General features: G+C 44.6%; 2 protein-coding genes and 1 pseudogene across 2 annotated transcripts; 1 reads left to right on the top strand and 2 right to left on the bottom strand.

Moving 5' to 3' along the window:
* Positions 1–4,733: 4,733 nt before the first annotated feature.
* On the bottom strand, positions 4,734–6,167 carry LOC133923514 (E3 ubiquitin-protein ligase EL5-like). The gene has a single exon (XM_062368799.1). The coding sequence runs from the start codon at positions 6,092–6,094 to the stop codon at positions 4,991–4,993; it is 1,104 nt and encodes a 367-aa protein (XP_062224783.1). The 5' UTR covers positions 6,095–6,167; the 3' UTR covers positions 4,734–4,990.
* A 2,679-nt stretch (positions 6,168–8,846) lies between these two features.
* LOC133925503 (cytochrome P450 89A2-like) lies at positions 8,847–12,168 on the bottom strand (annotated as a pseudogene).
* Positions 12,169–22,704: 10,536 nt separating this feature from the next.
* On the top strand, positions 22,705–26,806 carry LOC133924289 (ruBisCO large subunit-binding protein subunit beta, chloroplastic-like). Its single transcript, XM_062369758.1, has 14 exons — positions 22,705–22,974; positions 23,053–23,178; positions 23,520–23,657; positions 23,810–23,905; positions 23,990–24,232; positions 24,308–24,542; positions 24,611–24,780; positions 24,928–25,005; positions 25,094–25,165; positions 25,258–25,365; positions 25,608–25,700; positions 25,871–25,963; positions 26,103–26,253; positions 26,344–26,806. Exons 1-14 carry the CDS (start codon positions 22,705–22,707, stop codon positions 26,361–26,363), a joined length of 1,893 nt encoding a protein of 630 aa, XP_062225742.1. The 3' UTR covers positions 26,364–26,806.
* Positions 26,807–27,213: the final 407 nt, after the last annotated feature.

The raw sequence follows: 27,213 nt of genomic DNA, 5'->3' as shown, positions 1-27,213 counted from the left end.
TTCTAGGATAGCAAGGCTGTCAAATATTTAGTTTTTAGGACGAAAGAAGTAAAGTTGGCTGAGCCCACAAGGGCCGGAGCCAGAAAGTTGTTATCTAGGGGACCACATAGCAACAACTAATATTGGGGGTGCCAAAGAAAGGATTTTATCTTCTTCACATGAAAATTTCAGTACTAAATAGAGAAACAATTTTCCTACACTATAATGACCTAAAAGAGTGATTCTTACCTTTGGCGATGGATTTGGAGCACGCCAGCGTGGTTAGGGTTCGAGGATTGGGGTCTCTATGTTTAGAGGGATGATCTAGGCGGTGACTTGACCAGTAATGAACAATGGTGTGGAGGTGTGGCGAGGGGATGGCGGTGGCACTGGGCCCGCGAGTGGTAGGAGGGGCGGTGGGAGAGATCTACGAAGAGGGCAATAAAAATAGATTGGTTAGGGTGACATGATTACAACCGTAGGAGAAGAGCCGTTGGAAACGGGAGTAGATGGTGGGGGCAGGGAAGCAGGTCGTGTCAGCAACGCGCTGATTGGGAGATAGCGGAAGAAGATTTGATGATGTCCACGGGATCTTCAGGCGTTGTAAACATAGAAGGTCCCATAGAAAAATGCATCAAACGTTAGGGACCAGGGCTCCCGACCCCCTTGTTTTCGTTCCTAGTTCCCCAGTGCACCAAGATCAAACATCCTTGATGATATTATTTACAACACATCCTGACTACCATATCTCAAAATGCGCCTATTGAGTTCCAATCAGATCGACCAGCATACTAGGCACACCAAGAAATAATCCATAAAATTATCTAGTTCCTCTTTTAAGAGAAAAGTGTCACTCCCCCGCTTTTGTTGATTTTTTTTTAGGCCCCGCTTTTGTTGATGGCAAAACAACATCCAACGAAATTACTGGGGATGTCATGCAGTTTACAAATAGATTTAGAAAATAAAAGAGTTCATAGGCACATAAACAAGAAGAAATAACTATTACATCAGAAAATTATTCTTGAATGACTGGAACGGAATGGGATCCCGTAACTTCACCGGTTGGTGAAGTCAGTGACTTCAGATTGACGTGAACAGTTGGATTTGAGACCGACGGATAAGTTCTGATGCTACAGTACCGCTATAGTACTGGTGTTACATCATTTCTAGCTACAATACTATGCTACAGTATATTTTCATGCAGTGTTTGAAGCTACATCACTGTTTATCCTCCCGTATTTTACTGTTTATCCATGACTTCACGTAGTATTTCGATCCGACTGGAACTCCTTCACACAATGCAGCACCTTTGTTATAATCTACCCCACCTTTATTTTATTTTGCAGTTTCCACAACAGCCTCGACTTCTTAAATGAGATACATATGACAATAAAAAAAGAAGAAGCATCAATTAGCTTGTTAGGGAACACTTCTATGGCCGCCTGGTTCCTTGCATTCCAAATAGCCAAAGAGAAACTTGAGATTTCCAAAAACAAACGAGTTCCTAGTCACATAAACAGGCAGAAATCACTACTACGTCAGGCAAATTATTCTTGGACGGCTGGAACTCCTTCACCCCTGTTGTAATAGTCTCACATCGCTTTCGGAGAGAGATGTAGCACAACTCGTAAGTGTGAGAAAGTGCTCACCTATTGGACTAGTCTTTTGGGGAAGGTGACCTAAGAAGTATCACTCTGTTGTTGCTACTTTGGCTGGGCCTGCTCGTTTGGTGGCACAAAGACCTGAGGGCCAATACACTCGTTCAGTGGGACTGGAACTGGACCCTCGTGTTCAGAAGTCCGAAGGTGTGTATTGTGCAGTGCCGTTGCGCAACAACTAGTATTAGAGTCTAGGTACCTTTCTATACATATCTCCAATCGGGGGACATTGCTTGTGGAGAGAGATATAGCATAACTTACAATTGTGAGGAAGTGCTCAACCGTTGGACTGGTCTTTTGGGGGAGATGGCACAAGTATCACTTTGCTGTTGCTACTTCAGTTAGATCACGCCCAACAGCTTTTCTTCGCGGACGAGATTCCCGTCGTGAAAGGATTCTCGTTCCTTTCAGCATTCCAACAGTTTCTTTTCACGACGGGATTCTCAGAATCATTCCCTTCAGGACGGAATTCTCTCTCCTTTTCTTTCACGATTTCTCTCGAAAGGAAACTGTTGGAGATGAGAGAAAATAAAAGGAATGAGAACAGGAAAAGAAATCGAGAAGAAAACGAAATAAAAAGAAATATGATTGGAGATGGTCATATGCATGCTCCTTTAGCGGCCCAAAGACCCGGGAGCCAATACACTCGTTTAGCGGGATTGGAACAGGATGCTCGTGTTTAGTGGTCCGAAGGCACGTGTCCCATGGTGCCGTTGCGCAACAATATGCTCAACTTCAGTTTATCTTGTGGTTTCAACAACTACCTCGACTTCTGTAAATAAGATACATATGATAGTAAAAAAAAGCATCAATTGGCTTGTTAGGGAACACCTCTATAGCCACATGGTTCCTTGAATTCCAAATAGCCAAAGATAAACTTGCAAAAAGTTAAACGCCACACAGAACACAAAATTGGTTCCCTTGCTTGCCAATGTCTTTTCTTGAGTTGATGCCCTCTTTAGATCTTTTTCCGAAACATTTGCCGCAAGAAGGGCCGGTTGGATAGACAGGGGTGGTCTCAGTCAAGCAACCAGGGTTGATCCCTAGTAGCCGCTATTTGCCTTCAGTAAAGGCACAGGATGTTAACCTCCGATTTTTAAACATTTGCCATAAGAAAATTCTAAGGTCTCATTTGAAACAAAAGAATTTTATAGGAATTAGTTTAGTTTTCATAGGATTAAGAAAAAAATCTGACGTTCCAAAGGAGGCCTGACTTTAAGAGGAATTCTGCATTTCTACAATTCTTTTGGCTCGACCACTAGAAATACCTTCAAAAGTAAGAAACTGATAGAGAGATTAAATTAGCTAGTTCTGCATTTAGATTTTTGGAGATATGGACAAAAAGTTCTCAACTAAAAAACAACTCTTGCAGTCTGAGATCATGCCAAGATCAACGTCAACTCGCCGTCGCGATCATCGGAGCTTCAAAAGCGTGAGGGCCACGAGCCCACGACATTGGCGGCCGCGGCACGGAGCGGAGCACAGTGTTAGGTTGTACCAGCGGCCGGGCGAGGGGTTGAGAACCGCGCGCGAGGGAGTCCCACCTCAGCAGGTTCATCATCTCGCGGAGCGGCGGACGGGCGGTCCGGCAGGCTTCGCACGCGGCTGCGGATCGGATTCGGAAGACGGCGCTCTCGTAGACAAGTGACCCACACAGGTCCCTGACCTCCGGCCCCGGCCGGGATACCTACCTTAAGGACGTCGTCACGGTCTCTCGGAGTAGCTCAGGCGCGGTTGAATTGCGCGCGGGTACAGAAAGTCGGAAGAAAATTGCTCGCTAAACAGATGGAAAGATAAAAAATCGCTCTCTAAATGAACAATTTTTCTTCCGCCCAATCACAGGGCGAGATGGCACTATGGTGGTGTCCTCGGCTACCACCGAGCCGAACCACCCTCCCACCCGTTGTTGTTCATTCTCTGGTAATGGCTAGATAATTTTGATCATTTGGTTATGTGCTAGTGATTGTTTGGCTCTGAGAAGATTGAGAAGGACATGAGGTGTTTGGTAGATCAGTGCCATCAGTCCTATGCCCTTTTTCAGATGGTGACATAGGCCACTTTGTGATAAGTGGAGGTGGTTGTGATGGATCAGAGTGTGTAATGAACATGCGCACAATCTTGGTCTTAGTGTGTATGTTAAACATTGCTTGTAGTTATTGGTTTGTTTGCACCTATGGAAAGACTTGCAAATCAGTATCATAAAACTGAACCGTGGGAATTTCATTATAACCCGATGAGTGCTGATCTACGATCTCTTGCACAAAGTCCTTAAAAATTTGTGGTGTCCAAATCTAAAACATTCTCAATGCAAAAACAGCTGCAGTTCATCCTACTGATTTTAGGGTCACCAACTAGTTTGATTTCCAATAAGAAGCTCGTTTTCGGATCCATCCGTGACTCAAAACGTACTAAATTCATTACCACTACCACATGTTTCATACATTTCTACTGCATTTCCAAATAAACGAGCTGAACAATCAATGTATAATGATTAGGATAATGATGTGGTTGAGCACTTACCCCTCAAGGAGCCATCCCTGTTGAGGACTACCCACTGCGCCTGCCATCCCCTTCGACTGAGCTCCATGACAGCCGCGCCCTCCTGGCCATCGCGCGCATTGCCCGTGTGCTCCCGGTCACCGCATGCGCCGCCTGACCTCCCGATAGTCGTGTGCCTTGCTCCCGTCAGTCGCTCACCGCCTGAGCTCCCTGACAGCCGCGCACGTCGCCCGTGCGCTCCCGGCCACTACGCGCGCCGCCTAACCTCCCGACAGCCGTGTGCCTTGCTCCCGTCAGCCGTGTGCCTTGCTCCCGTCAGCCGCTCACCGCCCAAGCTCCCCGACAACCGTGCGCGCCTGACCTCCGGCAGCCGCATGCCTTGCTCCTGCCTGACCTCCTGCAGCCGCCTGGCCACTGGCAACCGCACGCTCGTTTTCAGATCTAGGGTTAGTAGGAGGATGCGGGATGCGGCAACCGCCTGAGTGTCCTCTACCTTAGCTTTATAGGGTCCATTGGTCAGTAGTAAGCATGAGACAAGGGTACTATGATCATTATAAAAAAAAACTGACATGCCCTGGTAATGGAGGTGGACGGAATAGCACTTAAGGCATTAAAATTAGATCTAAAATGAAGTAACTTGAAATTTTTCAGTGGCAGCAAAGACATTTGGTTATTATTCAGTGGCACTGAAGTAATATTCCCGAGTTTTTACCGTACATGCTTGTCGTTCAATGGAGCCACCGACTCAGTCCATCGTGCAAAATGAGAAAGGAAGTGGCAGGTCCAGTCCCGTATAATAAGGTGTACAAAATACGTTTCATCTTGTAACACACTTCACTGTCAGCGGAATTCACCTACGTAAGATTCCAAATATCCAACGGCGACGCCGGTGCTTGTTCGGTGTCATCACCTGCAGTGGCACGGCGGCAAGGACGGGAGCTCGTGGCTGCCGCCTCATGCCTCCCTCTTTTCCACAGCCGCTTGAGCGAGCTCAGCCTCGCCAGGCCCTGCGCCTTCGCCGTCTCACTTTCACGCGGCGGCGCCACAGCCGGTGCCGTCTCCCGGACCTCGATGACCAGCGCCGCCGATGCTCCACCGGGAGAGCACGGACCGCCGCCGACGGTCCTCGCTGTCATCACCGCGTCCTGGGATCCCCAGAACAGGACGTTCGTCGGCAGATTCGTGGCGTAGTTTGCTGGCTCTGGCAGTGCCGGAGGGAGGGCTAGCGGCGAGGGGCTAGACAGGGCGTCCGTCTTGTCGACGTCCACGCGGCAGAGCGGGCAGGTGGAGTGGCCGCGCAGCCACAGGTCGACGCACTCGGCGTGGAAGCCGTGCCCGCAGCTGGGCAAGAACCTGGCCACCTCGCCGTCGGCGAGCTCGGCGAGGCACACAGCGCACTCCGGTGCCTCGCCCGCGCGGTCCTTCGCCCTGTACACCGTCACCGGCAACGCCCGAAGCCCCGCCGGGTCAACGCCTCGGCCGCCTGCAGTGCCAGCAGCGGCATCACCCCCTCTGAACGTGCCGCGCTGGGCGCTCGACGACACCCCCGCGCCGTCCCGCGCGCCGCGGCGACTCACCGTGAAGTAGTGGTACAACACGAACGCGAATGTGAGGGCCATGAAGAGGAGGACGACACCGGAGAGCACGACGTCGCCGCGCCCGACCGGTGGGTCGCTGCCCGCGTTGTCCTCGGGCAACGATGACATGGATGGTCTCGCACCTTCGATCCGCTTGCGGCGTGAGCGCATGTGATGTTCTCGTGGCTGTGATTTATGGAAAAAATTTGGCTTTCTTGGAGAGGTTTTGGTGCACTTGGAGATGGAGCAGCCGGTTGGAGTTGGTATGATGGCGTGGGTGGGGCTCGGCGTTTGAGTTGAGCAGCTTTGAGCTGATGATGTATGAGGTTTCGTAGAGTGTTTTAACTTCTTTTTTTCTGACTCCAATCGAGGTGTGATCATCAAAGGGGCTAGAAATACGCGAGAGCAACTCAGCCAGGCATAGAAGTTTGTGTTCTAGCTTCCAATGGGAAAAAAGGGGCCTAGCTAGAAGGTGCTTGGATGGGCCAGAACTGAGCTGAGTGGACAAGCTCATATTTTTTCAACTTTTCGCAGACTTTGGTGTGCATAATAAAAGCATTGAACTTGGTCAAATGACAAATGTTGATTTCTGTGAGGTTGTACACTTGTATGAGAGGATCCTAGTGGGCCTTCACCAAGATTTGACATTGGGGATGCGCGGCCCGCCCATTGCTCACCCGACCCAGCGCAACTATTTACAAGTCACGTGATTTTTACTCGGTAACCACAACTCAAACTCACGACCTGTAGTTGGCAGATGTGTGACCTCTTTAATCATCTCAGCTCTCTTTTGTTTATAAGTATAATACTAAAATTAATTCTTTTGATATTTTCTGATCAATTATTTGAAAAACTATTTAAACATCTAAATTATTTTAAATAAAAAAGTTATCAACTATAAAGTTATACATCTCGTTGAGTAATTATCAACTATAAAGTTATACATCTCGTTGAGTACTACAATGAAAAAATTTATGATCTTTTTGGAAAAAATTATAGTTTTTTTAGATAAGTTATCAATCGACCACGATGGTCGGTAGAAACTTTGTTATGATTATTTGAGCATTTCAATAACCTCAAATTAAGAAGCTTTCAACTACAAAATTGTAGATCTCGTCGAGAGCTATAATTTTCATATAAAGTTTTTTCTAATCCAATTTTGTATGAAAAATTATGATTTTTTTAAAAATAAGTTATGATAATAACAATCATAAGTGGCAGTTCGTGGCTAGAATCGACACTGATACTAACTATCAATGGTGTTTCATAGCTAGAACCGATACTGATATATCAATGATGGTTCGTGATTAAAACCAACACTAATACTGACTTATCAGTGCCGGTTTCAGCAAAGAATCGACAATAATAGTGACTATTAGTGTCAGTTCTTAGCTCCTCTATCGTTGTTCGCACGCAAGAATTTAAGAATCAGTACTGATACATCTTCAGTAATAATTACAGTTGAATCAGCATTGACAAAGTATTACTTTTTTTATCCGTTCTGTAGTATTTCATTTTATTGTGCACATGTTACTCTACGTCTACGATCTGATGTCTCTAGATTTTCATATATAGTACGGAACTAATGAACTGTGTGTGCATTTGCTACTGAGCTATCGAATCTGATGATTCCACGTCTATGTTCAGTGATAACTTCAAAAAGCGTTTACCCCGCAACATCTGTCAAAGGAAGAACCGTTGTCCAGCAAAAGTTGCTAGCAATCTTATGCTCCGTACTATCGAGTATTCTTTTTTGATCTGCCGAGAGCACAGGTTCGCACGCATTTCGTTATCATGCACCAACGGTTTCCATTTGATTGTTGCGTGCAGCCACGCGAAGCTGGTCGGCTCAGCACCGCAACAACCATTCACCGGCAGGAGTCCAGCACTCGGGAGCCAGAGAGGGCAGCGCAACGTCGACCCCTTCCGCCTCACCCTGTCCCTTGTACATTCAATTCTTCAGTGCAATTCAAAAAAAAAAAAAAAATAGTGCAAACCTTGGAGAAAGCAACAAGCACGCGCAGCAGAAATTGCCAACCACGATTCCACGAGACATGTAGGGAATGCAGCTCTCAGCCTTTTGAGAGCGCACAAGTATCATGTATCAGATCAGAACCAAGTCTTGTTTTTGGAATGTCTCACCATCAGGTATTCATGTGACTCAAAATCGTCAACTTCTCAGTTGATGCTCTCTGCCACAGGATCATACATTGTGATGCGTGCTCTCCTCCTTGTCTTTCTCGTCTCCGTCATCCGCAGCATCGTTGGGTTAGGATTGGCAAATTTAGGGTTTAAGATTTATCTGGACCCCCAACTATAGAGAGAGGAAGGGGACAACAATACCCGTCAGTGGGATGTGGTGGCAACGGCGCGACGATTGGAGGGTAGGATCCTGGTTTGAAGTCAGCAATGACAGTGGGTCGTCAGAGTTGGGGAAGATGCATATGTGGAGGTGGGGTGGAGGGAGAGACGACGGTCAGCTCCGGCGCTGTGTCGACGTCAAGAGCCGCTTCGGGTGGTGGAAGGGGGGAAGCGGCCTCGAGCAAGTGGGCCTCACTATCACGATCAGGAGAGAAGGCACGAGGGGTGAAAGGGAGAGGCGGCACTAGTGGGAAGTATAGGGCGGAGGATGGATCGGGTAGTAAGTTAGAGATGTAGTGGGGTGGTAAGAGAAGGAAAGAATGTGGATGGGTGGATCTCCTAATAGTTTACATGGGTGATTAAAATTTATCCTATTTTCAGACAACTGATAAGAAGTCACTCCCAATCGATCATCATCCATCCCATCATCGATTGGACTTACAAACCGAAGTTCATGACAAATTGCATCTACAAGCATGATCGATCTGTACGTGTACAAACACTGCGACTTGCACTGTAAACTGAATATGTATTAATGCTATCTGCTCACATAATCACCGAGTCACCAACTCACCAGGCCACTGCTCCTTCCGGTATAGCCGTATAGGCGCTAGTAAACTGCATAACTAGATGCATACAGAGCACGAACGGTCAAGCTAACCAATGAACCATGCCATGCAAGCATGCATCCGATGCACGCACAATGAAACATGCAAGCCCTACCACCCGGCATCCCGCGCGAAGGCGAAGCGCGCGCTACGATCGTCATTCGTCACATCGCCGGCCGCGGCGCGCCAGCTGCGTCCCGCAGCACGAGGCGCGACCTGTGCGGGCGGTTCATGACGGTGAAGAAGAACGAGGTCGACCTCTGCGCAGTCCGCCTCCCACCAATCAAACTCCCTGACCGTGTTCGCCACGAAGTACTCCAGATGGAGCATCGCCGGCGCGAGCCCCGGGCAGACGCGCCTCCCGGCGCCGAACGGCATCATCTTGAGCTCCCTAGTGCAGGTCAGGTCCGCGCCCTCTCCTTCCCCGCCGGGCATGAAGCGTTCAGGCGTGAACGACATCGAGTCCGACCACGCCGCCGGGTCGCGGCCTATCTTGCCGACTAGGAAGTTCACGGTCGCGCCACCGTTCGGCAGGTGGGGCACGCCGAGCGCCCTCGCGGCATCCTCCCCTTCCACTTGCCGCAGCATGAACGGCACGGGCGGGTGGCGCCGTAGGCTCTCCAGCACGACGGCCTTCAGATACGGCATGCGCGACAGGTCGGCCTCCTCGATGGCGCGCTCACTACCGGCGACGGCGTCGACCTCGAGTCGAAGCATTTTCTGCAATTCGGGGTGTTTGACGAGGTTGGCCATGGTCGCTCCAGCGCAGCAGCCGTGGACTCGGTGCCGGCGCCGAGGAACTCCGAGATGAGGTTGATGAGCTCGCCATCGGTGACTGTCCTGTCACTATTATTGAAGTATTGAGTAAGGGATATTCTGGCTAGCTGGTTTCACGAGGGATGTGGCGACGAGCGAGAGATATTTTTTAACCTTGGTCCATCGAGCGCTCAGTCCTTGGCTTGCACGACTAGCACGAGATTTGCACAACCAACCTCCTTGCGATATAAGTATTGGTTAGGAGACGTCCATATCTAACATATCTAATCGTATTTATTGATGTCTACTCAAATATTTTTCTTCCCGAAGTAGCTTTTTCAACGAACAAAGTCATGACTGATGTAGATAGACAGTGCCATGTCCCGTAGCATTAATTGCTACATAGTGAGATGTTGCGAACCGACTTGCGCCACGCGACGGATGGGATAGGTCGGACGATCGGGAGAGGCAGGTGCGGTGGCATTCCACAGATGAGATGGACGTGCAGAGCTCTCAGAGCAAGTTGGGTTCAATAGGTTCTCCATGATGATGATCCAAGAATAGAATATCTAGCCAGACACAGGTCTGCTAAACAGGATCCACTTGTAAGTTTTTCTTGTCTCTAGTATATAAAGAGAGGAAATCCTGGTTTGTAAAGGGACGAAGAAGCGAGAGCCGAGAAAACTCATCTGTAACCAGTTCACAAACTTTGATAACAAAATATACAGTAGATATGATTGTTATCCTTTAGAAGGCATGAATCTGGATAACTCCCGTATTCTTTAGTTCATCATAAGCACACGAACACCACAAGTGTTGTTCACACGTCCACCGATTGGTACTTCCCAGAATCATTATCAGGGATTAACCCTCGACAGTTGGCGCGCTAGGTAGGGGGATACGTTTCTGCGTTTCGATAGGTGTTGAAGATCAGATTGTGCTACCTATGGCCGGATCTATGGTAACCGCTGAGTCCCATTCTGAGGACCTCGATCATCATGATGTGTTCGTTATGGGATATAACCTAGATGAGCTTGATGTGCTTTAAAAATGAGACATTGAATTAGAGTCCAAGGGCTCCGAGTCTTAACATAAAGTTTGCATGATAGTTTATGCAACAAGGGCAACAAAGGCTCCTGTGTTCTAGGTGCTGGTGATGATCCCTAGGCCACGAGCCCAGAGGGGAACTAGGCCAGCGTGGGACACAGGGACACCCTGGCACAGCCCCAATAACCACAGCACTGTCCGGAGGAGTAGCCGTAGAGGATCCGATCTTTGGTAGCATCGTCACAAAGGCCGTCACGCCGCACGAATGCCGCGGGCTCCCCCGTCACGATATGTCATCACTTCGCGCTCGACAGCTCGACTATGAGGCCATGATACCTGCACAAAATCTACAGACTATGCAAATACTTCTTAGCCACCCATTGGTAGTAGTACCAGAGGGTTCGCTAGTTGTCCATGGTTGCATGACCTTGCTCTCCTGGTTGAGACTACTTGAATCTGGATAACACCTGTATTCTTTATACATACTTGAGAAGATATCCAAGTCACCAAAATACTTAAAGTGATCACTCAAGGTGATTAAGCACAAGAGATAGTGTTTAGTGCTTATAGGCCTAGAGTGAGTTGTAGCTAGGTGATCCAACTTGAAAAAGGGATCAAGTAGTGATCCTAGCTTGTACCAAGAGGTAAGCCGGCATCTTAGAGTCTTGGTGACTCGCAGGCAAACTTGTTGACCCTCCGACTTGATATGGAGTGGCGACAAGGCGATTGTGTGGGGACGCAGAGATCCTTACCTTTGTGGCTCAAGTTCCAAAGGGATAACAGCGGCAAGTGAGCAGAAAAAAAGCTAGTGGTGAGATCTTACCTTTGTGGCTTATCCGGCTTGAGGTCTTGCCTTAATAGCTTGGTGACTCAAGAGTTGTGATTTGATGCCGACCAAGAGCATATCTTTGGTAGAGCTTCAACTTAGACTAAATGTGTCGTTTATGACATCAATATAACGAGATAAAAATCTCTTATGCCGAGTTTGCTCTCTATACCTCATTTACGTTTTCGTATTTACATACTTGTAATATATCTTTGTATATTTATCTTACTAAAATAGTTTGCTAGAATTGACTATAGGTTACAAAACTCTTTTGAGCAGCAAAGTAGACACACTAGTTAAATCTAGAGCACATTCTGATAGATTTTGATATAAATTTATCTTATAAAACTTTTAGAGCTAATTAGATTTTAAGTATCCTAATTTATCCTCTCTCCTATGTTGTCATCGATCCTTCTATACTCATGAACACCCTAAAAGAGGGCAATGTAAGGAGAATGCCATGCTGGAACTTCTGCATGGCACGGAGGCAGGTTTCCCCAAGCTTGGAGATGACGTCGTTGCCAAAGCACATCTCTGCTAGGCTCTCGCCAGCCGCGGCGCTGGACTTGAGCGCGCACACGAGGTCTCCGAGCACGCAGGTGCGGGTGTCGCCAAGTAGGAGGACCCGGGACCGGTGCAGCACGCCGACGGCCACATTGCGCTGGATGGCACGCCAGTAAGGCCCATACGGCATCGAGAGGATGTTGTAGCGGCGGTTGCGCGTGAGGAAGTTGCTGGGCACGGCGCCAGTCGGGCGGTCGAGGAACGCGGTGCTGTGTTGCACCAGGGTGCTGTCCGTCACCTGGATGGACAGTCCGCGCCGTGTCGTGACCGCCGGACGCTCTCTGTCGCGCCATAGTCAACACCGGCCCAATGAGTTTATGCAGCACGGCCGCTGCATCGCCGGTCTTACGACGACTGCCGATTAGTAGGAAAGAGGTGGGAAAGAAGGTGAACCACATAATAACGAAGCCGGAGAGCTGGGGAGCATGAAGATGATGTGGTCCACTGCAAAATCAGCTTTAGTGGAGGCTTGCACGCTCTGGTCTGTGAAGTATGAAAGTATTGGTAAGCATCTATATACTGTTTGGGTGCGAGCGTCGCCGTAAAGCCCCACCGCTAATTAGGATTAAAATTTTGCCCGGAATTTCATATGGAAACGAAATACCTAATTTTAGATTTTTCTTTTACTAACACGTGTGATTCATATAATAGATGATGAAAAATGACTGAAATTTCGATGAAATTTCATAAATTTCGGTATTTTCACGGGTGAATAAAAAAATTGTAAAACCAAAATGAAATCCGTGCCGCTAACTCGCCGGAGTTGACTTGCCAGCGACCGAAAAAGAAACGCGAAATTCAGGCCAACGTGGGCAGAAATAATCGAAGTCAGCCTTCATTAGATTGCGCGTCGTTGTCCGTGCGGAACATGTGCCAACATTTACAATATTTTCATCGAGTGCGACAGTGCGACTTAATCCTTGGGGAAATGATCGGCGGCGAGAATATTTTCCGTCCACTGGACTGTAGCTATCACCGACGATGGTTATCAGAAGGACCTATCTATTGGTGGGGCACACGAAATTTTTAATCATTGGATTTCGATCCACGCCTGTCGTGCCCTTGTGTTGATAATCTGCGTCTATGGAAGGATGGTGTGAGATGTATTTCGAGGTCTATTTTGTGGGAGACAATTTGAAAACTAAGTTTGCTGCTCTAAATTTCACGGGGTCGCAGCCTCTTGGTTGCAGATGTATGAGTTTCGTGTTCGAGTGCCTAGCTGGGAGGATATATGTAGAGTAATGTGTGATCAGTTTGATAGAGATCAATACTAGCTGCACATGCATCAACTCGATAACCTGAAGCAGATGAGCTCAGTATGGAGTATTATAGCAGTTTTGAACAATTAGCACATAACATTCTGCTGTATAACACCTCCTATGATGATGTTTACTTTGTTACTAGATTCTTAGGGGTGGGGGGGGGGGGTTGAAAGAGGAGATTCGTTCTGCAATTGTCTTGCATTATCCAAAAAATATCGATACTGCTTCTGCTCTCACACTTTTGCAGAAGGAATTGGAGTCTCACAAGAAGAAGAATGAAGACAGTGACATTAGTCTCTCCCTTTCTCTTGGCAGTGGTGCCTCGGCTTCCTCAGCCAATTCAGTTGATAATGAAGTAATACTGCATGATCTCATTATTCAGCAAGATTTGGTTCTAGCTGATATTACTATGCCTCAAGCTATGCAAGAACCAGATAACTGTCTTCCTGAAGATATCCAAATGGAAGATATGATGATGATAGTACCTGCTGGTGACCCTCAGCCGGAGCAGCAGCCTTATGATGGTAACTATAATGACAATATTCATGTGGGAATGATGATGTTTGGTGGGAATGGCACTGCTGATCCTGTGTTTGAGTCGTTTCAGCAAAGCTTAAATGACTCTTGGCTTTTCTCTGCTACAGATAATGGGCCAAATATTTGGGCCAAGTATTTCTCCCCAGTGGGCTCTAACTCTCATGTAAGTGTCCCCCTGGACTGGGCTCCCTTTATTGCCAGAACTCTCTCAACCCCAATTTATTTTGAATGGGTCAAATCAATGCTTTCTTCTAAGGCTTGGGAAATTCTTGTTAACCAGTCTGAAAACAATGCATCTACCCAATTAATGCTTCCCTCTGAATGCCTGCAAATTGAGGAATTAACTTGCACTGAACAGTCTTGCAGTAATGCTGAGGCTGAACTTCAAAGTTCTCCCAAAAGGAAGAGAAAAACTGGAAATCAGAAGACAATTGTGGAGTCAGAGGTGAGGAGAAGTATCAGATTAAGTGCTAAAAGTGATGGCTTTAGGAAAAAGGTCTGTACTGATAGAGGTTGCTTATCTTGTTCCATCAAGCCTCCAACTATCTCACACAAAGTTATCAGGAGCCTAGGGGAATCCTTCTGCAAGATTAGTGCCTCCAAACTCTCAGATGATAACCTGAGCAAGAAGAAGAAGGTTGCACCTGTTGGGAGCTCCAAAATTGCTCTTGATGCCGAGTCCTCTGGAGGGACAAGCAAGAATAGTGAATCTGGAAAAGGGAAGAAAATTAGTAAAGATGATGAAGCCAGAAAAGAACATAGGGGCTGATAGCCTTTTTTTTGAAATTTTCTAGATATTTTGTCATCCTAGTGATGAACTTATGCAGATTATCTGTGATTATGTCCTGTTAGATCAAATGTCTTGGCTTGCTCTTGCACCTACTTGTACTCCTGCATGTTATGCTTGTGGGATAGTCTTTTGCCGCTCTTCTTTATGCAATGGATCACAACACAAGGAATATTAATCGTGAGTGGAAAGTTTTATGTTGGAATATTAGAGGTATTAATTCTGAAGGAAAGTGGAATGCCCTTAGAAGTAAGGTGGTGGAGTCTGCCTGTGATATTGTGTGCATCCAGGAGACAAAGAGAGAGTCTTTTTATTCTTCTTACATTCGGAATTTTTGCCCAGTGGATTTCGATAGTTTTGATTTTCACCCTTCTGTAGGGGCTTCTGGTGGGCTGTTAGTGGTTTGGAAAAGCTCACGTTTTGCTGGCCTCAAGACTTTTAGCAATGACTATGCTTTGTTTATAGAGTTTATGTCTGTGCACTCTGGGGCTAGATGGAATCTCATTAATGTTTATGCTCATTGCTCCCATGACGGCAAAGCTCTTTTTCTTGACTGGTTCAGAAGTCTAGACTTCTCAGATGATGATGACTGGCTCATTCTTGGTGATTTCAACCTCTCAAGGGATCCTTCTGATAGAAATAAACCTGGCGGCAATGTGGGAGAAATGTTAAATTTCAATGATGCGATTAGCCACCTAAGGCTACATGAGATTCCTCTTCATGGCAGATCCTTTACTTGGTCCAACAACCAACAATCTCCCCTTCTGGTTAGGCTTGATTGGTTTTTTACAACCTGCTCTTGGATAACTAATTATCCTAACACACTTGTAACAGCTCTTGGAAAGGAAACGTCTGATCATGTCCCATGCCTGGTTTCAATTGCCACAGATATCCCCAAAGGTTCAATCTTTCGTTTTGAAAATTATTGGATGGAGCATGAACACTTTATGCTGGTGGCACAACATGGCTGGTCAATTCCCACCAATTGCTCTGATAAAGCTAAGAATATTGTTGCTAAATTCAAAAACCTGAGGAGAGTTCTAAGACTATGGCAAAAGCAGCTTTCTAGCTTGTCTGCAGCAATTTCTAATACCAAGATGGTAATTCTTTTTCTTGATACCTTGGAAGAGTTTAGGGATCTCTCTCTTTATGAATGGAATTTTAGGGCAATTTTGCTGGATCACCTTGATAATCTTCTTGTTCAGCAACAGATCTATTGGAAACAAAGGGGAACTATCAATTGGGTTAAGTTTGGAGATGAATGCACAAGGTTCTTTCACGCCAATGCCTCAATCAAGCATAGTAAGAACTCTATCTTAACCATTAAAGATGTTTCGGGTAACACATTTTCTTCCCATAATGATAAAGCTACTTTACTTTGGGAAGCCTATAAGAATAGAATGGGAACTTCTGAGTACACTGAAATGTACTTTAATCTGTCAGAGCTCCTGGTTTCTAGAGATGATTTGGATTGGCTTGATCTTGCTTTTAGCAATGAGGAGATTGATAAGGTTATCTTTGCCCTTCCTTCCAATAAATCCCCTGGACCGGATGGATTCAATGGAGATTTTTTAAAGAAATGTTGGTCATTTATTAGAGAAGATTTCTATGATTTATGTGCTGCTTTTTTCGATGGGGCAGTCAATACACAAAGCATTAATGGGTCTTATATCACTTTAGTCCCTAAGAAAGATAGCCCTACTCTTGTGGGAGATTACAGGCCTATCTCTCTCCTTAATTCTTCTATCAAGCTGATTACAAAGCTTTTGGCAAATAGGCTTCAGCAAGTCATTACAAAGTTAGTTCATACTAATCAGTATGGGTTCATCAAAAGCAGATCAATTCAAAATTGTCTGGCTTGGTCTTTTGAATATCTTTTTCTTTGTCATCAATCTAAGAAGGAAATAGTTCTTCTCAAGCTTGACTTTGAAAAGGCTTTTGACAAGGTAGAACATCAGGTCATTTTGGAAATTCTCCAACATAAAGGCTTTGGACAAAAATGGATTTCTTGGGTTTCTCAGATTCTGAGTTCTGGAACCTCTGCTGTCCTTTTGAATGGAGTGGCAGGAAAGGTTTTTTATTGTAAAAGAGGTGTTCGTCAGGGAGATCCTCTCTCCCCCCTTCTTTTTGTCCTTACTGCTGACCTGCTTCAATCTGTTCTCAATAAGGCTAAAGATCAAGGGCTAATTCACATTCCTCTTCAGATTGCAGCTGACCAAGATTTTTCAATTGTACAGTATGCTGATGATACCCTTCTTGTGATGCAAGCTTGCCCCAGGCAGCTGTTCTTACTTAAGGCACTTCTCAATACCTTTGCAGACTGTACTGGGCTGTGAGTCAATTATAGTAAATCTTTCATGGTTCCAATTAATGTGCCAGATTATAAAATGGAAATTCTTGCAAATACTTTTCAATGTCAAAAGGGATCTCTACCTTTCACATATCTTGGTCTACCTCTTGGTCTCACTAAGCCTAAACTTGCAGAATTCATGCCTATTATCAAGAGAGCTGAAAAAAGACTAATTAGCACCTCCATTTTCCTCAGTCAGGCTGGAAAATTACAAATGGTGAACTCTGTTCTTTCTGCTCTTCCAACTTTCTATATGTGCACACTCAAAGTTCCTGTTGCTGTTATTAAACAAATTGATGCATATAGAAAGCACTGCCTCTAGAGAGGCTCAGATTTATATGGTAAGAAGCCTTCTCTGGCCTCTTGGAAAATGGTTTGTAGACCAAAGAAGGAAGGGGGCTTGGGGGTCATCAATCTCAGAGTGCATAATGTGGCTCTTCTCATGAAAAATTTGCATAAATTCTTTAACAAGTTTGACCTGCCTTGGGTTCAGCTGCTCTGGAATGCTTATTACTCTTCGGGTTTTATTCAGACCAATGTCAAAAGGGTATCCTTTTGGTGGAGGGATGTTCTTAAACTAGTGGACCAGTACAAAGGGATTTCAAAGCCAATTGTTGGGAATGGAAGCACTATCCTCTTCTGGGATGATATTTGGGCGGGCTGTGTTCTCCAACACCAATTCCCACAGCTATACTCTTATGTTAAAGATAATAGATTAACCCTTCTTATGATGGCTCAGTTAGAAGGCAGATTGGATGCTTTTCATCTTCCTCTCTCGGTCCAGGCGTATGAACAATATCAGGAGCTTCAATTGCTCATCTCTCAGGTCACTTTGGTTGACATCAATGATGTTTGGACGTATATCTGGGGTAATTCGGAATTTTCCTCAAGAAAGGCTTATAGTTCTCTTATTGGTCACAGGCAAATTCATCCTATTTTTAATTGGAATTGGAAAAGCTGCTGTCAAATGAAGCACAAAGTCTTCTTCTGGTTTCTCTTGAAGGACAGGCTGAGTACAAGAGAACTTCTAAAAAGGAAAAATATGGAACTTCCCTCATACACTTGCGACCTCTGCATCCTGCAGCTGGAGGAAACTAGGAATCATCTCTTCTTATACTGCAATTTTGCTCGACTTTGTTGGTCCAAAATTTATCTGAATGTTAACATGCAGCTTAGGCCCACCCAGGTTCTGAAATCTTTCAGGAAATGTCTGAAGGTCCCTTTTGCTATGGAAATTATAACTCTAATGTGTTGGAGTATCTGGAGAATCAAGAATGATTGGGTTTTCAATGAGGCTTCGCCGTCTGTCCACGGGGTTCTGGCTCTCTTCAAAAAAGAGTTTCGTTTGGTTATCCATCGAGCTAGATCAAGTCTTGTTGATGATATGTTTCAATGGCTTGCTTCTTTAGAATAAATTGTTTAGGGTTGTTTATTTTCTTTGTTTTTGGACTGTAATTTATCTATGTACCTTCCTTTATCTTTATTTAATATATAACCAGTAGGGGCCGATCCTACTGTTCCATAAAAAAAGGGACTATTCGAAGCCTGGGGGCTAGGTATTCTCTCCCAGTGATAAGAGCAGGGGAGTTCCAAGGGAGAGGTCACGCGATCTGACAAATCTACAGATGAAAAAAAATGGAGTCTTTGAAAGGCTTACCGCAGAAATCATAAGTGTTCTAATCAAGTGCCACTATATGTTATTGAGGAGCTTTTGAAAAAATTTCAGATCAGTGAAGAATCTGTAGGATCGAGAGTGACGATTAGAAAGAGGTGAATAGACGTATCAACATTTTTTTACAAAATAGATGGCCTTATCCTATTTTGATCATCTAACGCACCTCAAATCTTGAGCGGAAGCAAAATATTCAAAGAGATAAAGTAAGATGGAAAGTTTCAAAACAATATGACTGCACAGATGGAATACGAACAATAGTGAGAAACTAAGTTGAGATGTACCTTGATTTATGCTTTGTGATGAGTGATTGATAATATGTGGTTTTGGTTGAGTGCTTGTTTGATTGCCAATGCATAGGTATGTACTGCAATGATAATCTTGTTTAACCAAAGTTGCAAGAAATTAGAGTTAGTTCAGTGCAGAAGGTTTTCACTCACCGGACAATCCGAATGATGAGATCATGGCTCCTTCGGATACGATCAATACCACAAATAATCCTTAAATCATACAAGGTCCAATTACAAGAGCACGTGCACGACAATTAGACCACCAGATGAACTTGTTCCTTGTTGTTCGTGTTCCCTTAGCTGGATTACCACTAAATTCTTGTGATGTTTTATTGCATAGGAACATGGGAGAAGCACCATAAACTTACTTGGATGTTACTCCTCAAAGGAGCACTACAACCTTACTCGGACGTCACTCCTCGAAGGCCAAGTCTACTCGGACTCAAAGCTGAGCTCTAGTCGTGGTCGTGGTCGAAGTCAAGTTCCAGGACAAAATGTCAATAAAACGGGCATAACTCTCTCATATGAAGTCTTTTTTGGTTAATCTTGGACATTCTAGAAAGCTTACGACGAGCCCTTTCCAATGGATATGAGCTTGACCAAATATTCCTTATAGTTTAGTCAGAGTCAAAGGAATAAGGTGTTGTATCACCGTTTTGAACCCTGCCGGGTTTTGTAATCGTGTCGGAATCGGAGTCCAGGTTGTGCACGTCTCTCTCCACGGTTGCACAACCCTAGGTCGACCTCCTCACACCCCCCTATATATACATAGTAGCCGTCGTAGTTTAGGTTTGGGTTTAGCTTAGATTATTCTGTTTAATACAGTTTCACCTTTCATCGATTTGTTGAACCCCAAACTCTAGCGCTTCATTGGTAATTAGCAATATTTAGATTGCATCTACCTGTTCTTGCTTGTGTTCTCGATTCGTTTGCAGGAAAATCCTTCTTGGCGAGGTCAACCGCATCTTGGCACGGTTGATAACCACGGAGTAGTGGTGTAGTGGTTGCGAGGGTTCTTGATCTGTTCTAATCGGAGCCTTTAGATCATCAACGTCGAAACTCTACTAATCGACTTATCATATTACCTTTGGAAGATCGGGAAAACGCGCATCACCGGTGTGTGGGTTTTTTTTATCTCATCGGATAGTCCGGTGTATGGCAGATATGAGCACCGGACTAAATTCTACAGAGAAGGTTTTCTGGCGCCAAAATTTGAATCAAGTGCCGGATGGTCCGGTGTGTGCACGGGTAAGCATCAGACTAATATTTATAGAGAGGTTGAAATATGTGCCTAGAGCAGAAGAACTCACCGGATGCTCTGGTGAGTGAAATATGATCACCAGAGGATAACACCGGACTAATTCTTATAGAGAAGGTTTTTGACGCCAAATTGTAAGTGAGCGTCGGATTGTCCGATGTAGGCAAAAGGTGATCACCGGACCAATATTTCTAGAGATGTTGAAAAATTTGGTTCCAGTGGGGATGTACCCACCAGATGGTTCAGTGTGTGCTCAAGTGATCACCGGACAAAGTTTTTTAGAGAGGGATTTTTCTCGGTGCAAAATGGAGATGTACTCACCGGATGCTCAGGTGTTCAGAGGATGAACACACTGGAACATCTGGTGTTCATATTTTGGGTCACGTCTATTCTTTTCAATTGAGATTTGATTTGGACTAATATGTGATGATATTACTTGGCTCTGAAGATACATGTTTGCTTATTATTGATTTGCAGGTGTTGTATGCAACTTGACGGTCGACAGCGGGTGATCGGGGCCAAGTGGGGTGCTTGGTGCTTGACGATCAAGAAGGTCGGGCGGAGTCAAGGGTGATCTTAGCTGCACACATGGAGATCAAGCAAGGCATGAGATGAAGGTTGATGAAGACGGTGTGTTGACAAAGTCAAGCAAAAGGGATGTCGGTGCAAGTGACAAGACGGACTGAGGGATCGGGAGCAGGAGAGATTTGCCGGTGGTCAAGATCGCAAGACAGAGGACACGCGTCAACATCGGGATGCTTGCTTGAGGACAAGTCAAGCAACGACAAGTCACGCTTTGAGAAGTGTGCGAGACAGTTTCACGGTTTGGCCTCAAAACCGTGGAAGGATGGAGTGCACGTGGCATCATTGCGAAGTTAGCATCGAGGCAAAGCTAAATCGTGAAGGTGTCATAGCCGTTCGATGGATGGATAAAAATTCAGACCAAAATGCCCCTGTGGTAGGTGGGAGACCATTGTTAGCAAGGGGTAATTTGGGGATAATGATGCTTAAGGGCTAAGCAACCCCTCTAGGCCTATAAATAGAGGGGGTTGGCTGGTGTAACCCTTGAGCCAGCCATTTGAGATCCAAGAGATAGGCTTTAGGGGAGAGGAGAGGATAAGCTTAGCCTTGTAATAGGTTAGAGCTTTTGGAGAGGAAAAACTTTGTAGTGGAATTCATTTTTCCTTTGCCCTCTAAGCATTTATCCAGTAGAGAAATGAGGTACTCATTTTTAGTAAGAAGCTTTTGAATTTGCCCTCTAATCCAGTTGAGTTTGTCCTGAAAGATGGTGCGGGTGGAATAATTCGGTTGCACATCTTTAGAACTCCCAGCACTCTCCAATCTATACTCTACATCCTTCAGGTACTTATCTTTCAGTTCAACATACTTTGCAAATAAAGGACAATTTTTATAAGCACCTAATAGAGTAGGCATAGACTCCTACTCAAGGAGCTTCTTCTCGGTACTCTCAAGCTGACTGGTGACTTGAGCATGCACATTATAAAGCTCGGCAAGTTCAACCATGACAATCAAGTAACTCTCACACTTCTCAACATCAGGCCTAGACCAAAACAATACAAGTTCAGTAGAGACAAACTCATACTTAGGCCTAAGATCATTCAACTCACGCACAATTTTCTTAAGTAAACTATCCTGGCTAATGAGAGCATCATTCAAGATATCGACTTGGATGAAAAGTTGATCGTAGGAAGGAATACCTCAGAGCGATTCAGCTCGAGGTCGCTGTTGTCGTTGCTGTCATCCACTATGAAACAGAGACTAGTGAAATCTTTGGTCTTCTTCTTATTCTTTGTTTGTGGTTCATCCTCCTCTGAGCTCTGCTCCTCGCTAGAAGAGGTGTTGATGTCATTGAGAGCCATCACGAACGCCCTAGAAGCCACCCTGACCGCCTTCTTAGTCATCTTATCACGGTTCTTATTAAAGAAGGGCTTCTTTCTTGTTTTTCTTCTTGTGTTTGTTGTAGTCGTGGTTGTCGTTTTCCCTCTTGAGCTTGGGACAATCCTCCTTGAAGTAGTGTTATCACATTCAAAGCAGTCATGAGAACCACCCCTCATCTGGTCTCAATAGTTTTTGTAGAAACAGGTGAATTTTTTCACAATTAGTATATACTTAAAAATATGGTGCATATTATAATTGTAGCATGCTTTGATTAGTACTATAGCATAAAAAATGTACCAAAATCGTCCTGTTTTTCTAAATCGAGAGAATTTCTGGAGTTTATTTTTTCTTTTATTTCTCTTTCAGATTTAAAGACCTATAAGGCCGTAAATGGCCTTAGACAGCTGTGTGCATCCTAATAGTCAAGCCGACCCAGTATTCAAGCCCGGCCCATCTCTCATCGTCTTCACGTTGGGCTGAAGCCCATTTTGCACGAGCCTTTTTCCCCCTCTGCAAACGGGCCGACCGTTTCCGGGCTCAACCAGGCCCTCCGCCGGCCTTTCCCGGCCCGGCTCCTCCGCCGCAGCGCCTGCCTGCCTGCCTCGGCGTCCTCGCCGTAGGATGGTACCAATGAGTAGTTCTTAGTTTATTTTTTTAACTTAATTAAGTGGGAAGTGAATTACTAGTTTATTTTTTGAGCTTTAGATGAAAAAAAAAATAGGCATCTAGTCGACAAGGGACGGGGACGCCGCGGCTCGCAAGATATTTTCGGGGATGCTTTTTGGCGCGATGCAACGGCAGCATATCTACATGCATTTCGTCTTCGTCCCGCTCCTTCCATCAGCAGCCTTATCCTCCCCCACTCTCTCCACCTGCACCTTCTCCTGCCAGACTGGGGGAAGCATGTCAAGAATGGCGCCTCCGTCTCCTCCTATCTCTACGAAGCCTCCGACCCTGCCCTTCTCCCCGAAGAAGCCGCCGCCAATGCCAGTGTACAAGGACCTGCACTTCAACCGCGACCTCTCGGCCACCAAGAAGCTCCAGGTAACCACGCGGGCGTAGCGCGTTCTAGACCTTGTAGTGGATTGGGGGTGATGAAGTGTCCTTGTGGTGGGTTCGCAGGCTGGCGTGGACTTGGTGGCGCGGTTGGTGGGGGTGACCCTGGGCCCCAAGGGGAGGAACGTGGTACTTGGCAACAAGTATGGCCCTCCCAAGATCGTCAATGATGGAGAGACTGTCCTTAAGGAGGTAATGCATACCATGCGACCCAAGATGAACTGCTGTTTCCTGCACCATGCAGTTTTAGTTTCAAGGTGACTGAATGTAGAATCATAATATTAAGGCATAAAACCCTGTTGCTCACTTCAGTGATTACTGTTCAGTTCTTGTTCGTTCTTGTTACCTTTATTTTTACCTTCCACAATGTTGGATCTATTTTACATTGTTCTACTGCGACTTAAGTGGAAAAGTACAAGTTGTTATTGTTGTGGGTTTGTGGCACTAATGTATGAACTTGGTCCTCTTTCCTCCATGATCATGCCATACTACTTTGAATGATTGAATGTATCTATCTAATTGTGTTGTTGAAGATCGAATTGGAGGACCCGTTGGAAAATCTTGGAGTGAAGTTGGTCAGACAGGCTGGCGCAAGGACCAATGATATTGCAGGCGATGGTTGTACCACTTCCATAATCCTTGCTCGAGGCCTGATTGCCGAAGGAATGAAGGTACGTTCCTCTCTTTCCTTGTTCTAGTTCTCTACACTGGGAGGTCTGGAAACAGGAAGAAAATATATGTTATGACGAATATGTCGTTACAATCATTCAAAATTCTGAGTTATCAACCGGCATTACTTCTTATGATTGCTTTTAAAAAGTAGGTTCTTGCGGCTGGAATCAATCCAGTTCATGTTGCACGTGGCATCGAGAAGACTGCTACTGCTTTGGTGTCTGAACTCAGACTGATGTCACGGGTGGTATGCTTTTCAAATTCGTCTAATGATATTTCTATATTTTCCATGCAAACATATCTTAGTATTGTGTAACGTGTTGTCTTCTAGATTGAGGATCATGAAATTGCACATGTGGCTGCAGTTAGTGCGGGAAATGATTATGCTGTTGGAAATATGATTTCTGATGCTTTTCAAAGAGTGGGTAGGAAAGGCATGGTGAGAATTGAAAACGGACGAGGCACCGAAAACACTATAGAGATCGTCGAAGGAATGCAATTTGAACGTGGTTACCTCTCACCTTACTTTGTTACCGATCGTGCTAATATGTTAGTGGAGTTCACTGACTGTAAGGTAGGTGCTAATTTATCTGTTATACAATTCCAATTTGCAGAATAATTAGAAGAGTTGCATTTTGTTTTTTTGTAGATACTGTTGGTTGACAAGAAAATTTCTGATGCTAGTGAGGTTATAAGGATACTGGACAGTGCTGTCAAAGAAAATTATCCATTGTTAATTGTTGCCGAGGATGTGGAAGAAAAAGCAATGGCTGATTTGATAAAAAACAAGCTGAAAGGGACAATTAAGGTTGCAGCAGTTAAGGCCTTCTCTTTTGGGGAGCAAAAGACTCAATGCTTGGATGATATTGCTGTCATGACAGGAGGTACAAAGTTGGATCACCAACCTAACCAATGCAATTCCTGTCATCAACATTTTCTTGTTGGTTTTCAGGTACAGTAGTGAGGGATGACATGGGATATACACTAGAAAAGGCAGGAAAAGAGGTTTTGGGTTCTGCTTCTAAGGTGGTAATCAGGAAAGATTCGACACTAATTGTTACTAATGGAAGTACCCGTCACGCAGTTGAGAAAAGGGTTGCTCTGATAAAGGGCCAAGTCGAGGTATTGTTATTCCAATCATTTGATGAATAACCTGCACAAGCGCCCATGTGACCTTCTGTGTTCTGCTTTGATAAAATTATATATGTTAACTTGCGTGCATCTGCATCATACTGATTCCTGCAATATTTTTTACTTTTGAACTCCCAGAACTCAAAGGAGCGGTACCATAAGAAGATACTGGGTGAGAGGATAGCAAGGTTATGCGGTGGAATTGCAATCATACAGGTAACACACATTGTTTTAGTTCACTAAGCAATAAATTGCCGGGGTAGAATGGCAGACTTTGAAATTTTGGCGCAAAGCTAACTTGCAGGTTGGTGCTCAAACAGTCATTGAGCTGAAAGATAAGAAGCTGAGAGTTGAAGATGCTCTTAATGCAACCAGGGTACCTTGGTCTATCCAATCTACATTCATATCATGTGTAGTTTTCTAACTAAAAGTTCCAATGTTTGAACCACTTTATTTTTGATAATTCAGGCAGCTATTGAGGAAGGTGTTGTAGTTGGTGGTGGATGTAGCCTATTAAGATTATCGAAGAAGATTGATGTAATCAAGGAATCATCATTGGATAATATAGAGCAGAAGGTACTTCATAACTTGTTGTATTATGAGTAAAAGAGTAGCATTTTAAAGAAATATTGGTAATTTGAGGAGCATATTCACCACAACCTCGACCTAATTGTGTAACTCTACTTGTGTAGTAGTGTCAAGGTTTATTGCTCTATAGCTGGTTGCAGTAGATACAATTTGAATGACCAATTAACAAATTGACTAGATGCAATTAATTTTTCTGTCTTGAATTGAAGTTTTGTTTTATCTGTGTTTAGATTGGTGCCGACATCTTCAAACAAGCCTTGAGGTACCCTACCTCACTGATAGCAAGCAATGCGGGGATGAATGGTGACTTTGTCATTGAGAAGGTTTGTTAGTTCCACTGGTAGCTCTATCAGTTATGTAGTACATGTTACAGACATTTTTGGATTATATAGTGCACACTGACCACCACACACGTGCCCCATATGCGTGTGCACACACATTTCTCTGAACTAATGTCTCTGGCTAAAATGTATTTGGCTGTTGCTGTTCAAAGGTGTTACTAAATGACAATACAAATTATGGTTACAATGCTGCCAAGAACCGATACGAGGATTTAATGGCTGCTGGAATACTGGATCCATCAAAGGTAGTAGCAAAATAGTCATAGGCATCTCAAAACATCTCTATTATCTTGAACTATATCAGTAACGCTGACTGCCATACTTTTTATGAGACCCTGACTGGCATACTGACAGAGATTCGCTAACACTCACAAATATCACCAGGTTGTGAGATGTTGCATTGAGCATGCTGCTGTGGTTGCGAAGTCCTTTCTCACCTCTGACGTAGTGGTTGTTGAGGCAAAAGAAAGCAAACCAATTCGAATAAGACCCCCGATGCCTCCTAGGAGCTTAATCCCCCCAATGCCTGCTTCTGGTAATTCTTGCACCTCTATATAGCAAAGACCAAAGATACGTTTTCATCCGATATCAAACTTATTTGCTTAGTTTACTGCTATCTTTTCAGTTTCAGGTATTCGAGTGTAGCAATCTTCCTTTCCACAGAATCGACCTCAAATAGAACACAAATACTGGGGACGGAATTCTTTTGCAAATTTGCCAAGATAACAAAGGAGAAAACATAGGAAAGATTTCACCTCAAACATTGCTCTGTACTATTGATCGAAGAAGCTCTGTGTGCTGTTATTAGATCAATAAAAGCAGCAGCAAGGGTGGATGATGCGTGGAACAGAGAAGAAAATGCTAGAAATTTCAACTGATATTCTTATCTTCCTTCTCACTCTGTGGATATCTTCTGTTTTTGGCTAGCTATGTTAATAGCTCCATTATATTTAGATTGTTCAGAAATGCTTATTAATGTTTACACATAAGATATAGTGTACGTCCAGAATCGTTACTCAATTTGTAAATATTTTGAGAAGTTACCTCAAATACGCTTACTTATATTCAATCCTTAATTCTGAGCTTAACTGTGGATTGATATCCATTCCACATTTTTAACCATATACATGTCATATTTTTTGTTCAGTAAAAGAGGAACAAAAATAAACCGTCACATATGCCAACCTAAGACCCTGATGGCAATCTTTGTGATGGTAACAGGCAAACCTACCCTCTTGAGGCTTTTATAAAGATGCTGAAAACAATAGATGACAGATGAGACGTCGTTGTCATTCTCACTGTCTCATGGAATCTGTACTATCTACCTACTTTAAGAGAACTTTTCTTAGATGTTGTGTAGTCTTGACTCTTCGAAGCTAGTTAGGCAGTGAAGGAAGAAATGTTCTCTTAGATGTTGTGTAGTCTTGACCCTTCGAAGCAATGACAACCGGAGAGGAGGATCTCCAGAGTATTATAATCATCGGCTGTGGAACCT

The sequence above is a fragment of the Phragmites australis genome, chromosome 7 (assembly GCF_958298935.1).
Source record: "Phragmites australis chromosome 7, lpPhrAust1.1, whole genome shotgun sequence".
In the NCBI taxonomy this organism is placed as follows: Eukaryota; Viridiplantae; Streptophyta; class Magnoliopsida; order Poales; family Poaceae; genus Phragmites; species Phragmites australis.
The sequence above is the reverse complement of the archived record's forward strand: the minus strand, read 5'-3'. Positions and strand labels throughout refer to the sequence as shown.